Here is a 14,582-nt window from a genome sequence, read left to right as displayed (position 1 = left end):
TTGGTGAAAGGAGAAACCTTACATTGGCTTACAAGAGGTTAGGTTACTTCCTGCCAATTGTTTTATGATGGAACCTTAACTTCATTCATGGTAGCAGAGCAGATTGGCTCACGTGTGAAACCCAATGGCCACACGTGCTTCACATCACCTAATTGGTGTTGTTTACATTGCCAAACACGTGAGGTAGCGTGTGGTGGAACCCCAACTTTCTAGAATTGGTATCTAATTGGGTATAACTGGATATGAAACGTTGTTTTTTCTCCGAGCTGCAGATGATGAGCGTATGCTGTGCAACGTCAAGAGATCGATACAATGTTCCCAGAGGATGGCACCTATCACTGGTTTGAAACCGCCAATGCAGGTAAGAGTGCCCCCAAGGCTGATGGCGCATTGCAAACATTCGAATCAGCAAACTTTTCAAGCGTTAGAAAGCAAAAATGTTAGATATTAGTCCCTAAACCTTGTTTGCGACCAGTAATATTGAATTACGCAAAATGATTCTCTATAGAAGTGCTGCAATATTAATGCTACAAGCATCATCATTCTCAACACTTTGTTTTTAGGGTTTATAACTTTACATCTCAACACTCAACATCTCTGCCTATCCCTCTAAAATATCATATTTGAATCAAACTTAAAATTGAGGGTCCACGAATGGGTTCTTTTATACGAGCGATATTCTACTTTAATATACCTTGACTTATGCGGAGGGAGATTCGAACTCGGGTAAGGCTTATTTTTAGCAGTATCCCTTATAAGCTTCATCAAGTCTCAATTAACCCTACAATCTAATGTATCTCACTTTATTTGACCAAACGAATCAATGCATACAACACCTGTATCAGTTATTCCTCGTCTGTGGGTGATGATCATTCGTCTCTGTAAACTAGTGTCGGGTATTCTGGACTCCACATGTTGTTCAGCACATATTCTTTGATTTCTTCCTGCAATCCATAACCATATCAATGAGTGCTACTATCGATAATGTTTTGAGAGTCAAGAAATTCATGCTATATTGTCGATGAAGGCTGGAAACTGATTAAACCCGGCATGGATATGAAACGACAGCCTTCATCAATATTCATATGACATCATAAATTTAGATTCAACAGCAAAATTGGCTTGTAGTTCGAAGAGATTTATAAGACACTCGAATATCTTGTCATCAGAAATAGCAAAAGAAGTGTAAACCAGGTATACCTGACTAAGTTTCCGCAGCTCTCGAGCATCCAGTTCGCGGTACCCTTCGGCTAGATCCTCTTCTATGGCTTCCTTTATCACAGCTGCAGCCACCTCCTTTGTGATATCTCGTATGCTGCAAATATGAATCCAGTGTATGGACATGCATAAGACCTTGAGTATAAATCCTTTAACATGAATTAAAGATAAAAACAGCGGAAATGACACAAAAAGAAGCAATGAGGTCACTGATGCTATACCTAGATATAGAAGGGTAGATAATCCCTTTAAGAACATCCTCATCTGACATATATGCTGCTAGGCTGTTGTTTTTCAATCAACTGTTAGAACTCAGAACAACCTAAAGCATAATCTGGAAAATATTCTAGAAAGTTGAATATTTATATGCATATACATATATATATATATATATAAATATTCTAGAAATACACACACACACACACACACATATATATGTGTGTATATATAAATGTGTGTGTATTTCTAGAATATTTATACACACACACACGCATATCTCTTCAAGAAAAAATCTGTGCGTATGATCATATAACAGGAATTGAAATCTGTACCATAAACAAAGTCTACAATAAACAAGCAGATTTTTCCACTTTGTTTTCCACACTTAAGGCCATCTCCAACCGAAGGGTCCAAAGGGCCAAAGAGCCGAAAATAGTCCGAAAACCGTCTCCAACCGAGGGCTAGGCCAGAGGGCTTGTGAGCTCCACGGAATCTCAAAGGGCCAAAGGGCTAGAGGATTGGCCCAATCTAGTCAGCCAGTCAGCCCCAGGCTGGGCCAGAAATTCTAGCATTCTTGTTGGATATAAATATATTCATGTCATCCGACAGGAATTCTAAGCCAAATTTCAAATGCAAAGGCTAGTTGACGTCAGCTAGCCGTTATTTTTGAATTTTTTTTTTTTTACAATTTTATTTATTATTATTATTTATTTTTTTTACACATTTTTTTTCCTATAACTTCTATTTTTTTCTATAACTTCCTATAACTTCTATTTTACAAAATTTGTTTTATATTTTTTTCTAAATTATATATATTTTTTCCTATAACTTTTATTTTACAAAATTTGAATTTAATTTAAGCTGTTGTTTTTAAATAATAAATTATGTTGTAGTTTTTTACCGTACTTAGCTGTTGGATTTGAATTTGAATTTGAATTTAAGTTGGTAGTTTTTAAATAATAAATTATGTTTGGCCCTGTGGCCCTTTGGCCTTCGGTTGGAGACCATTTTTTGTGACAGGGCTAAAACGAGCCCTATGGCCCTTGGTTGGAGATGGAGGCAAATATGACCTTGTACTGTTCATTAAAATATTAATATCTTGGTGGGCCAGAGGGCTAAAACGAGCCCTCTGGCCAGCCTTCGGTTGGAGATGGCCTAAGGTTCAAACATGATCCTCAACGGACTAAATAATAAGTCGCAATCACAAATGAGGGTAATAATTCTAACAAAATTCTTCCCTGGAATATTTTCTCAATATCTCTCCACTAGCATACAATTACTACCTTATACTTGGCATTATGTGCTCTCTTAGAGTGTTATCCTTTAACAATCTCTCCCACTATGTCAAATTACAGTTTTCAAAAAAGAAAATATAAGGGAGACTTTATACTTCAGGGGAAGAGGGAATTGAACCCTCTTCAATTGATCAGCCAACACTGTTTACCGCAATTTCTTTTGTGTCAATATGAATCTTGTTGATTATACTTTATAACTGATTATTCAAGGAAAATATTAGAAATTCATAGATTGTGAAATTCTTTTTGACCCAAGCTAGACTGTTGAAATGTTCATCCCGTAAAAGTTAATTCTTAAAGTAGATGAGAAATACCACTCGGCTGCGGCCTGCAGCATGCCATCGGAGACGATTCTGGAGCCAGATAATAGAGTACCAAGTCCAATACTGCATGAACAAAGTAGAATTTGTAATCATGTAACACAAAACTGAAATTTTAAGTTGGATCTGGATGACTTTATAAAAGGGAAAGTGGACAACTAACCCTGGAAAAAGGTACATGTTGTTTCCCTGGTTGCAGTGCCCAATATGGCCATTTCCTATGAAATATAGAACTTCAGGTAAGAGCTTCCGGTAATGTATATTATAAAAAAAAGAATGCAGAGAAACGATTCAAAGATTTCTGGAAGTGCATTTTTATCCAAAATAAGAAGCAGAGAAATGATTCATAAATCTGAAATATTACTAGCAGAGTAGCTGTTATAAATTGTAAACAAAGCTGAGGAATCTTTTCTAGGGCTGAAAAGAAGTTCTTTTAATTCTCATTTGGTAGTCAAATACTCCCTTTCCCTTTACATGAAAGAGAGCCACAAACAGGATCAGAATCAAGCAACTGTTGCCTCGGGTGTGTATGTTGCATGAAAACAGAGTTATGTTGATTTACTTTGGTAATTCTCTGACCAGTCACCTATCTAAGATGATGCATCGTCTACTCACATTCTGGTCCAAGTTTTGCAACGTTTAGCCTGGGTTACATTCTTATATAGGGCTCCTACGTTTATTTAAGAATTCAATCTTTCATTATGAGCATCAAGGGAAAGTTTTCCATTCTTAGACTGGTTCAGTCATGAACTTGTCTCTCTGCCTCAGTCCTTGGCCACACAATATTTTGAAGACTTTAACCTTCCACTACCTATAAATGTTCCTTATTCCTGGTTCTTATTTCCCACAAACTTGTTATACATGCTTGTAAAATACTGTTTTCATTTCCATAGACGTATTTTAATCCTCAACTTTATCAAGTGTAATCATCTCAAAATGTACATAAGCAAACAAAAAAGAAAGAAGGTTCCCTTTAAATAAAGAACGAAAACAACAAGAAGAAAGGGAGCAAAACATAATGGCCCCATATTTGATCTAATAAAAGAATGAGGTACAAGGATAATTATGCCTCATGACAACCATTCGCGCCCCTAATTCTTTATAAGGAAAACATCAGTGATGTAGAACTCATCAGTTCCATGGTTACCAGATACACTTGATAACGAGTTCAGCATTATGCTTACTCATAAAGAAAAAAAACGTATGAGGAAAAAAAAAAAGTTTCTTGATACATACCAAGATTCACATCTTTGAATGGACTTCCACTTGCAAAAACAATATTATCACCCACAATAGAGAATGCTTCTTCGGGAGTACACTCAGCTGTTCCAAAACAAAACAATGTAGCTCAACACCACAAACCAAGCTAGATTCCATACCCTATTTTCCCCCAATCTCAGACCCAAAAGGAAAAAAAGGCATACCATTTGTTGTTGGATTTGACATTGCAAAGATGGCTGGTCTAGTTGATGTTGAACTTCTAAGGGCCTCTAATACCTAAAATTTACATCTGCTTGACATCAACTTTGAAAGAACAAAACCGCTAGGCGTAGCACAATCCAAACATTCTACAGAGGGATAAGAGACAAGCTAACAAAAATGGTACAAACTTGGACCATAAAGGTGCAGCAAAAGAACTGAGACAGTTCATAAATACTTTTGTAATTCACATTCAGATCACCCCTACGAATTTTGCATTCGTATCTTACAGAACAGGTTGAAATAACAAAATTTGTACATGACCATGAGACAAAAACAACATCCGTAGTATTCCCTTGAACAAAAGTTTCATTTCTGCGTTATACCAATAAATTATGTTATATTAAACCTTCTTAAGTTAGAAAAATCAAGTATTTCTTCCTTGACAGAAGTGCTACTGGACACCTACGAGCTAAATTTTTATCCATCATCATTTCTGAAGTGTAAAACAATTAATCAATATCCAAAATGCATTCTAACTAGAAAAACATTTCACGTGCAAAACAATTATTCAATATAAAAAAGGGCTATACTCCAAGTTTTTAACTAAAATCATTTCAAGTACATAAATGCATTCTAACTACCTCTTTTGAGAACAATCCCCCGACTGCAGAAAGTCCAAGCAGCACATCAGGTTTGACTTGATTGACCTGATTAGCAAAGATTACTAAACGTGGTCACGAGTAGTGAAAAAATGACAGTGGCTACAATTTAAGTTAAAAAATATAACAAATAAATAACTACTTTCCCATATCAAGGATATAGTATTGAACTTAGAACGTTCAATAAAACCATATTTATTAGAGGGATCATAAATGCTAATTATTCTTTATGTATCACCAGATTCAGCTCAAATCACTAACACACTACATAAATAACTCTTAGATAAACCAGTATTGTTGTACAATTGATTGTAAAAGGAATTATAAATTCATTAATGCAATTCTTGCAACGTTTACACAATATCCCTTTTTCAAAGAGATAGGTCATACCAGATTCCTGTACTATATTTTAATTCTCTAAACATCGAAAAATCTCAACCAAAATCAAATTTATATAGTCTGAAGTGTGAAAAGTATACGAACCACTTCCACAAGACTTGCGCCTTCTCTTAACCCTTGACGATTAATTTCTTTGACTTTCCTTGCAAATGGACGGGCATCTGGATCAATATCTTCACGTTCCTCTGTGATCAGACCCTGCATACATGACAACCAACATTATTTTCAACTTCGTTATCTTGTCTGGGTAATGATGCAGCAACTAGAACAGACAGTATTTTAAACTGCATCCACTTTAAATCATCAATCCGGAATTCTGGATATAGAGCACAAGTATGTGGAAGAACCCTATAGCCACCATAAGGTTATCTGATGAAACAAAGAAGCTACAAACAGAAGTCCTCACACCTTACATTTCAGCATCACATGTTAATACTAATGAAACTCAATAGATAAAATAGCCAATTTGGTTTGCTCAGCAGGTACTTCAACAGTTCTGCTCACGGGAAGAAAGTGCTTCAATGATGTGATGGGGTGGAATATGGAAATGAAAAAACAAGGCACTTATATCAAGGCTCACTATTGAGTGGAGTTCTATAAAAGCATTGTGTGACTGCTCCCTCACCTTGGCATCAACCACCCAGAATTGTCTGCCTGCACTATGAAATGCATCTTCATTGTTTCCTAACATCCTTGCCATTGTCTTCCGTGCAGCATTAAGAACCCCTATTCCTGCACTGCAGAAACGCAAAGAATAAGCAAAACAGCCTTTGATAAATCAATGTGATACAGTAAATGGTTTAGCAGTGTTGCATGTCTGTTTGACATGTAAATCTAGACTGCAAGGAACTTCACTCCGCAATAGAATATCTCTCCATTTAAAATACAATAGAATAGAAACTAGAGCACTAAGAAAATAGGCCCTCTCTAAGTCCCACGTACAAATATAATAAACTGACGGGCAAACAATAATGTTTAGAGTTGTTGGAGGAACAACCATATTCAAGGGACAACTAACATCTTATCAGCCATTAAGTCAATAAATAAAGTAACACTCTATCTGGTTTCATTACGCTCTATCATGTCTTTCATTGCTCAGAAGTGTATGCTTTAAAGAATTGAGTATTTTAAGTACTAACCTTCCAGCACCAGCAACAACAATTTTTTGTTTAGGGAAGTCAATCATTGACCTTCCTTGTGCCCTTACGGCTCCTAAAAGTCCAGCTAATGCAACTCCTGCTGTTCCCTGTAAGAATATTGACATGAAATTAGATGAAATAAACCAAAATGGATGGTAAGTTATATTTCCATATATCCCAGTTTGAAAGCCAGGTCCATATGTAAGAAATAAGACAATTTTAGAACAGGTATACACACACACACACATATACACACAAACTTATATATATGTGTGTGTGTGTGTGTGTGTGTGTGTGTGTGTAATTGCTTACAAAAGCTTAAGCAATTAGTAAATCATGCAACATTGAACATCAAACCAACACCCTCCTTCACATGCATCATTTCCTTGCTTTGCACGTGGAAAGGCAGGCAAATATCTAGATTCAGGTTTTAAAATCAGGAAGGTTGAAGAATTGTTACTGATGTTCCTGTTACTGTCCAGTTAATCTACCATCAATCATTATTGCAACAATTGTAAATATGAGTCCCCCTTTATTAAGGGATCAAATAACCTTATTTGAGGGACAACTTCTGAGGCCCACTTCGGATTTCATTTCAAACATAGAAACCATCTATTTTTAAATTCGTCGTTCAAAGATCATCCTTGCAGAAAATTAGGCCAATCTGTATCCATTAACACATCCAATGTAGTGAAGAAATAGACGAGCACGGTATTTCAAGAAAGACTACAGAAACAACCATTTAATTGATAGGTTAAATGATTTCAGATTTAAGTGCTTTCTTTGCAAGGATCTTTGAGGGAATACTAAACGGTTTTAATCTTTAAAATACAATGAGGAGTGGCCACTTAGTATTACGGTCTAGTGGTATTCCTCTTCACTTGTAAGTGAGAGGTCTTAGGTTCGATTCTCACCAAGGGCGAATTTGAACCAAATTATTGCTAGCCCATTGTGAGGCTAAACCCACCCCCTCCCCCTTAGTTTAGATAGTATCGTTTGTTCAAAAAAAAAAAAGAAATACAATGAAGAGTGGGCCCTACAAGGGTGCATTCATAAAATCTTATTTGAGGGATCCCTCAATTGATGTTGGAGTAACGGTAACGAGAACAAAAAGTACATATGCACACACATATGTGCCTACACATACACATCTATGATTCTATGCATCTACATATATATAAGCCATACTGTAGAAACATATACAAATCATATTGAATGAGTGTATAAAACAACATACACAGACGATAGTCAAATTGAGCAATACCAATGTTTTCATTTTCCTGTTTATTACACAAACACAAAATTTACAGCCTGGTAAACAAATATCTGGGAAACTGTACTTTTGCCCAACTAGAGATGATAAATTTCTGGGTATGTTCTATGTTGATATATTACTAGTGATACAATGCAAACGGAAAACTAGGGTTTTTTCACAAGGTCCAAAACTTTCTATTCAAGACACTTGTACCTATATTCTGAAAGTAACTAAAGGGCACTTCTCAAATAAACGTTCAGCATCACCCAAGCATGTGAATAAAAGATGTACAGTGAAGATGAATTATTTTTGTTGGAAACCAAAGGTATGTAAAAATATTCTTTTGACTTTCACCCCAACCTCAGAGCTAGGGAAAAATGTAAAGATGTAAATTGTGTGTCTCAATGTAGATTTCCAAAGCCTTTTTTTTTTTTTTTTCTATGGAAAGATTTGCTTTTGCAGACTACAGAAAATAGGACTGGGCATTTTAAACAGAAAGAGGCCTGTAGAATTGGGCCTACAAACAATACTTTAATTTGAAAAGTGCAAAATTGAGGCCTTTACTGAGAAAGTGAGCAAGGAGTTTAAACGATGACACATCCATCAAATAAAGATGATCTTTCTCATGAAATGAAGAAGTCAAATACCTGAACATCATCATTAAACATTCTATAGGTGCTTCTGTAACGCTGTAACAACTTAAAGGCCCACTTGCTTTGGAAGTCTTCAAACTGCACAGAAAAGTTGTGTAAGTATCTATTTAAAGAAAACTGGTGCATATTAGCATTCCAGCTTCTTGTAACTATGTAAACATGAATGACACTTCAAATTACCTGCACAATCACATTTGGCCAACGAGTAAACACAGCTTCCATAAATTCATCAACAACAGCAACATATTCATCACCATCAAGACGATGTCTATCCAATCCCAAATCTAAGAATAAAGAATGGATGGTTGTTGATTGCTATGGATATAAAATCAACCGTAGAAGAATACTTGCACATAAGGAAAGAATTCAGAGAGAAATATAAATACTACTAATGCCAGAGTGAATATTAATGATCTGAAAAGTGAGAACTAAACATAAAAGAGGAGAATTGAATCATAACATAATGGTGTTTTCTGAAATGATTGTCACCAAATTCTTTAGAGTGCCAATTCATTGTCTTCGCATATTTAATATATTGTACCAGCACCATATTTACAATGCAAAGAATCATAACAGCGGCTTCTTATACCATAGATTGACCAAGATTGGATGAGGAAATACTTACACAACGGGTCCTTGAGCAGCTTTTCATTGTTAGTTCCCACATCAATCATCACAGGAAGTACCTATAGTAGGCAGGATAAGGGATGAAGAACAATAGGAAAGAAAGTCCAAAACAACTCTCCACATGTGACCATGAGGATAGTATGTATGTGAAATGATGCATAGTAGAAATCAAGATGAAGGTTCACCAGGTCAAGTGACAGAGAAAAGATAAATGACCTCATCAATGGTAAACACCCAACAAGATCAAGTGGTTCACAATCATGGAAGATGAAAGTATCACCAATTTCCTACTATTACAATAAGAACCCTCTAGCAGTTGCTGTATTTTATATATACAAGAAACAATTTTACAGCTAAAAGGAAACAGAAACATATGGAAAAATTGTTGTCTTAAAGCCCATTATGCCAGGAGGGATACCATGAAAAAGAATGACACAAAACCAAATATGATTTGCCAAAAGAATTTAACATATAGGATGAACCTTATTTAGATGGGGTTGAAAGTTGAGGTTCCACCATAAAACCAATTGGCAATATGGGGAGTAGCCCAACCTCTTATAAGCCCATGTAAGGTCCCTCCTCCCATCAATGTGGGACTCATTCTCAACTAGGGATGGCAATTTAACCCGTCAAATCCGATCCTTGCAAGTAACTGATCCGAATGGTTCAGTTTCGGGTATAAAATTTCGGGTATTTTACCGGCATGGGTAACCGTCAGGTGAATTTTTCGGTTTCGGGTTCGGTTATGGTTATTGGGGTATCCGCCCCAACCCCATACCCGAAACTGAACCATTTCATCTATAAATAAAAAAAATATAAATATTTATTATATGAAAATGGGTTGTTAATAATCATGCATTATTAAATATGAAGTTAATTATTTACTTTTATATCATTAATAATAGGAATTATATGCTTATAATTTTTAAGAGTGTAAATGTTTTCTTAGTAATACAATTTTTTAATATTACTTATTAGATGCATTGTATCAATTGTATTAATAATAGCAATTTATTTAATATCTTTTTTTTTTTTTTTTTTTTTTTTTTTTTTAATATTCTTCATTTAGTTAATAATATAAATAAATATATAAATCTCATAATGGGGAAAACCGTTTCCCAATCAAAAATCCATCACCCGACGGGTTCGGTTATGAGGAAAACCCGTTCGGGGATTCTACGGGTTCGGGTTTGGGGAAAATAAACGGGTTTGGGTTTGGGGATGGCACATCCGAACCCAATCCGCCCCATTGCCATCCCTATTCTCAACACGCCACCTCACGTGTAGCGAATTTTCAAGCCTAACACGTGGACAACAAACGGGATGACGTGGAGCATATGTAGCCGTTTGGCTTCACACGTGGGACAACCTGCTCTAATACCATGAAGAAAGTTGAGGTTCCACCATAAAACCAATTGGCAATATGGGAAGTAGCCCAACCTCTTATAAGCCCATGCAAGGTCCCTCCTCCCATCAATGTGGGACTCATTCTCAACAGGGTTCATTGATACAAATTTGACAATCATCACTTGCAATAATATTTTGATGTATATGTTGAAACAAACAAATCACGGTTATCTAATTAGGTGATAAAGCATAGTCAAAAGGGGTAAAAAAGAGAGCAAGAGATTACTCTTTGAGGGTTTATTCCAGCAGCAGCAACATATAAATCTAGCTTCCCAATCGCAATTCCAATTCCCTGGACTCCAAGGTCTCCAAGACCCAATATTCTGCTCCCATCAGTAACAACAATCATATCAACCTGCACATGATTTCCATGAGTGATCACATGAATTACGTTGCAACATTTCTTGAATACCAAAATTAGGCTGCGTTATTTCTATGAATAACAAAATTGATATTCACATTCAATAACCCATACCACAGCAAAAGTGTTGAAATGAGAAGGGTAAAAGAATTTAGCCTCTGTCTTAAAACCTTTTTCCTCCTAGTTTTTGACACATTTGAACCTTAATAAGTATAATCTATTTGGTTAAACCAGGTCAAATATGAACCCACATCTCTCACTCTGAGGCTTTACACTTCTACCTTTTTTTGATTAAGTAGTCAATGTTTGTCTCACTCACTTAAAATTAAAAAAAAAAAAAAAAAAAAAAAAAAAAACTTAACTTCCAAACATATAGCCATGTAAAATGCACGGACGATAGAAAATCAAGCACCAAGAACTAGCATATTGACCGACAAAATATAACAAAGACAATTGAAGTTTGGAACTAAATAAAATAAGAAAGACTCAGTAAAAATACTGATAGCCAAGACTAAATTTTTTAAGTCTTAATAATTTTTTAACAATGATTCTAAGCGGCTCACTAGCAGTCAAGATTTATTTATGTACTTTTCCTATACGAGAAAAAAGAGAATATTATATTAACAGAAAAGAGTAAACACAAGCATAGTGAACTAGTGGTCTGCTTAACTGAAAAACACAACCTATGAAAGCCTGAGAAAGCAAAAACCAATCCACAAAGTGATGATAACTGGCCTACATGAGGGCACCATTAATAAGTATAAAAGACCTGATCAGCTGGCCAATTATAAACCATGGACATCATTTCTCCACGATCTTCCGCACTGAAGTACATTCCTCTGGGCCTTCTAAACAGACCACTGTAGTTCTGGCAAACAAGACCTACAGTAGGAGTGTAGACTATAGGTGCGTACTCCTCAATATTGGCAATCAAAACCTGTTCAGACATTACAATTTTAAATAAATCATGATCCATTAGAAAAAGTAACATTTCAACTTACGCATTAAAATTTTGAACACATGTTCTTTTTAGACTATCACCTAATGAAGATACATGGTACACTTCAATTTAAAATACTATACAAGTAGATGAATGCTGAAGTTTGCAACTCACTTTATAATACATTGTCTCATTTCTGTCATGCAACCGGTTAAGTATCCGCCACTTGGCCAGAGCATTTGGATCAAATGGTCCATCTCTTACTTGCTCTTCAAGTCTCTTCAGATCAGCCACTGTCAATTAACAAATTCCAATAGGTATTACTAAAAACATTCAATTAGTTTATCTGGAAATAAAATGTGTTTGAACATCTAAAACTAAGAGTGAAAGCAACTTAAGAAATTTTTTATTACGATGCTTAAACACTACAAAAATCCAAGAGTATGCAAAATTCTTGCTGCTCTCGTAAACTTAAGAAATCTAACACACTAGGGACTACCTTCCGAAACACACAAGTAGAAGAAGCAAGGGGAGGAGAAAGAGAAGTGATTCAGAGACCACAACAAACTAATACGATCTTCCCCTTAGTTCCTGACTACCTAAGCCACTAAAAAGAGGCCTGAAGACACAACTGTTCATTCTGTATCACATGTAAAGATGCAGAAAATTTTGAAAATTATTCCTTGTTATTAATATTAAGCATATTCCCTTTATTTATTTATTTATGTGTTGGCCATCCTGCTCCCAGCATATTTACGAGACCAGTTAGTCAAGAATGGCCCTTTAAAAAAGTATCGGTACCTTTGACTTTAACAACAAAAACAATTAGATCTTTAACATATCAAGGTATATGCACCACCTAAATTAAGAACTGAATTTATAAAATAACATGTATTAGTAGGGCTAGTCCAAAGAGAGCTAAAATGTTATGCTTGCGGAAGCTTGCTACACATTTCTTCTTTTACTATACACCACCACTCTATTAGTATCAGTCATTTTCCACATTCGTTGAGGTTTAAATATGCAGATCCTCAATCTTCCAAAATAACTTAAATTTGTCATATATCCAAAGAAACTGAAGGGCCCCATTAACAATTTTAACATAAGTTATATGTGTGCATAGATTACTATTTTACATTTAAGATTTATTTCTAAACCATCAGATCACATTTATAAGCTTTTCATATCTGTTTCTTACCCTCAAACGGGAAGAGTATAAACTTGTCTCTACAAAAGGAAAAAGAACCAAAAAGGAAGTAAGAACAGACTTACTGAAGCGTTCAATTTGATGCTCGGTAGACATAACGTTGGGAGGGAGAAGTCCCCGAAGATCAAGACGATCTCGTTCTGTAAAGGAAAATGACGTCCCCTAATTTGACAATCATTTAAAGGCAAAAAAAAAAAAAACAAAAACAAAACAAAAACAAAAACAAAAGCAAAGATCAACTCTTTGTAACTTCAAAATCAAATTAACCAAACGTAAAACACGCGAAGATGATAAACGCCATCACTATTCATATGCAATAATATATAGTAACACACAAAGCCATGGTTAGCTGAAGCACCAATAATCAACACTCATTCAAATTAAAAAAAAAAAAAAACGACTCGTATCTCGAATTTAGATTAACACAGAAAGAGCTCTGCTCTGTACCATCAAATCAAAAGTTTATTTCCAGAACTTTAAAAAAAAAAAAGGTTATTTCTCAGAAGTTGAAATAATTAGGCACATTGCTTAAACAATAATCTAATTTCGATCATTCAGTAAATAACATGATTTTAGCTCAATAGTTTGCTTAACCAACAACAATTAACATAACTAATCTCTTACATCTTAGGCCATCACACAAAATAATCCATCCAATTTACAAAATGTGCCGCACATAATCAAATCCTCCCAACCAATCAATTAGAATTATGATGAAAAATATATACAATTAAAGAAAGCAAATTGAGCAAAAGAAAACGAGGGATTGGATTTGTTTGTTACTTTATTGAACCAGGGATCGTGAAGAATGTCGAGGCTGCGCTTGTGGACGATGATCGGGCGGTGGCCCTCGGTTGTAGTGAATGATCTCGAGTGCGGGAGCAGAGGATTGGTGCCCGTTCCCCTCACTCTGTACCTCTTGAGGTGTCTGACGACGGACGACGACAGCCTGATCGGCGAGTTGAAGTTCGACATGCCTCCGACCCCGGCCGACTAGTCGCAGCTTTTGCCTGTAGAGAGAGAAACAAGAGAGAGAAAGAGAGAGGGGGGAGTGAAGTGGGACGAGGGAGAATCTGTGATTCTGTTTCGTTAAATGGCATTGGCTTGCATTCCCCCCGAATTGCAAAGGGAGAGAGTTTTGGCAAACTTGTCAACAGTCAAAGCAGTTGGGCGGGGCCCGCCGTCGCTAATACGCGGGGACCAACACACGTCCGTTTGTTTGCATGTTGCCTGTTTTAGCACTGGCTCAAGAGGAAAAGAATGGGATGTTAGAAATTTTATGATTTTCACCGTTCATCGTACATCGTGGTAAAATTAATTTTTATTAGATATTATTTATATCTAATTTAAAATTTAAAATTTTGAAATGATTTGTAACTTCATGATGTACGATGAACGATCACGATCATAAAACTTAAGATTTTCAGGAAAATGATCCGATGGCTCAAGCTACTTAATTTT

The 14,582-nt window shown here is 35.7% G+C and overlaps 1 protein-coding gene across 1 annotated transcript; it reads right to left on the bottom strand.

Annotated features, from left to right (window-relative positions):
- Nucleotides 1-478: 478 nt before the first annotated feature.
- Nucleotides 479-14,254, bottom strand: LOC137735302 (NAD-dependent malic enzyme 62 kDa isoform, mitochondrial-like). Its single transcript, XM_068474714.1, has 19 exons — nt 13,905-14,254; nt 13,187-13,283; nt 12,089-12,207; nt 11,744-11,911; nt 10,840-10,968; nt 9,205-9,265; nt 8,760-8,863; nt 8,574-8,657; nt 6,672-6,778; nt 6,158-6,269; nt 5,617-5,730; nt 5,116-5,181; nt 4,477-4,549; nt 4,289-4,375; nt 3,216-3,270; nt 3,047-3,118; nt 1,440-1,502; nt 1,201-1,315; nt 479-944 (listed from the first exon to the last, which is right to left on the bottom strand). The coding sequence occupies exons 1-19, from the start codon at nt 14,094-14,096 to the stop codon at nt 870-872; spliced, it is 1,893 nt and encodes a 630-aa protein (XP_068330815.1). The 5' UTR covers nt 14,097-14,254; the 3' UTR covers nt 479-869.
- Between the last annotated feature and the right edge of the window lie 328 nt (nt 14,255-14,582).

Source organism: Pyrus communis, chromosome 5 (genome assembly GCF_963583255.1).
Source record: "Pyrus communis chromosome 5, drPyrComm1.1, whole genome shotgun sequence".
NCBI classification, from domain to species: Eukaryota; Viridiplantae; Streptophyta; class Magnoliopsida; order Rosales; family Rosaceae; genus Pyrus; species Pyrus communis.
Note: the sequence above shows the minus strand (reverse complement) of the source record. Positions and strands in the feature narration are given on the sequence as shown.

Bases quoted from the DNA above. Each gene is read 5' to 3' on its own strand.
- LOC137735302 (XM_068474714.1), bottom strand. From the start codon at position 14,096: ATGTCGAACTTCAACTCGCCGATCAGGCTGTCGTCGTCCGTCGTCAGA. The intron at 8,658-8,759 runs GTAATTTGAAGT...TTTTCTGTGCAG, and splicing joins GGCCAAATGTGATTGTGCAG to TTTGAAGACTTCCAAAGCAA. The intron at 5,182-5,616 runs GTTCGTATACTT...TTTGCTAATCAG, and splicing joins GCGCAAGTCTTGTGGAAGTG to GTCAATCAAGTCAAACCTGA.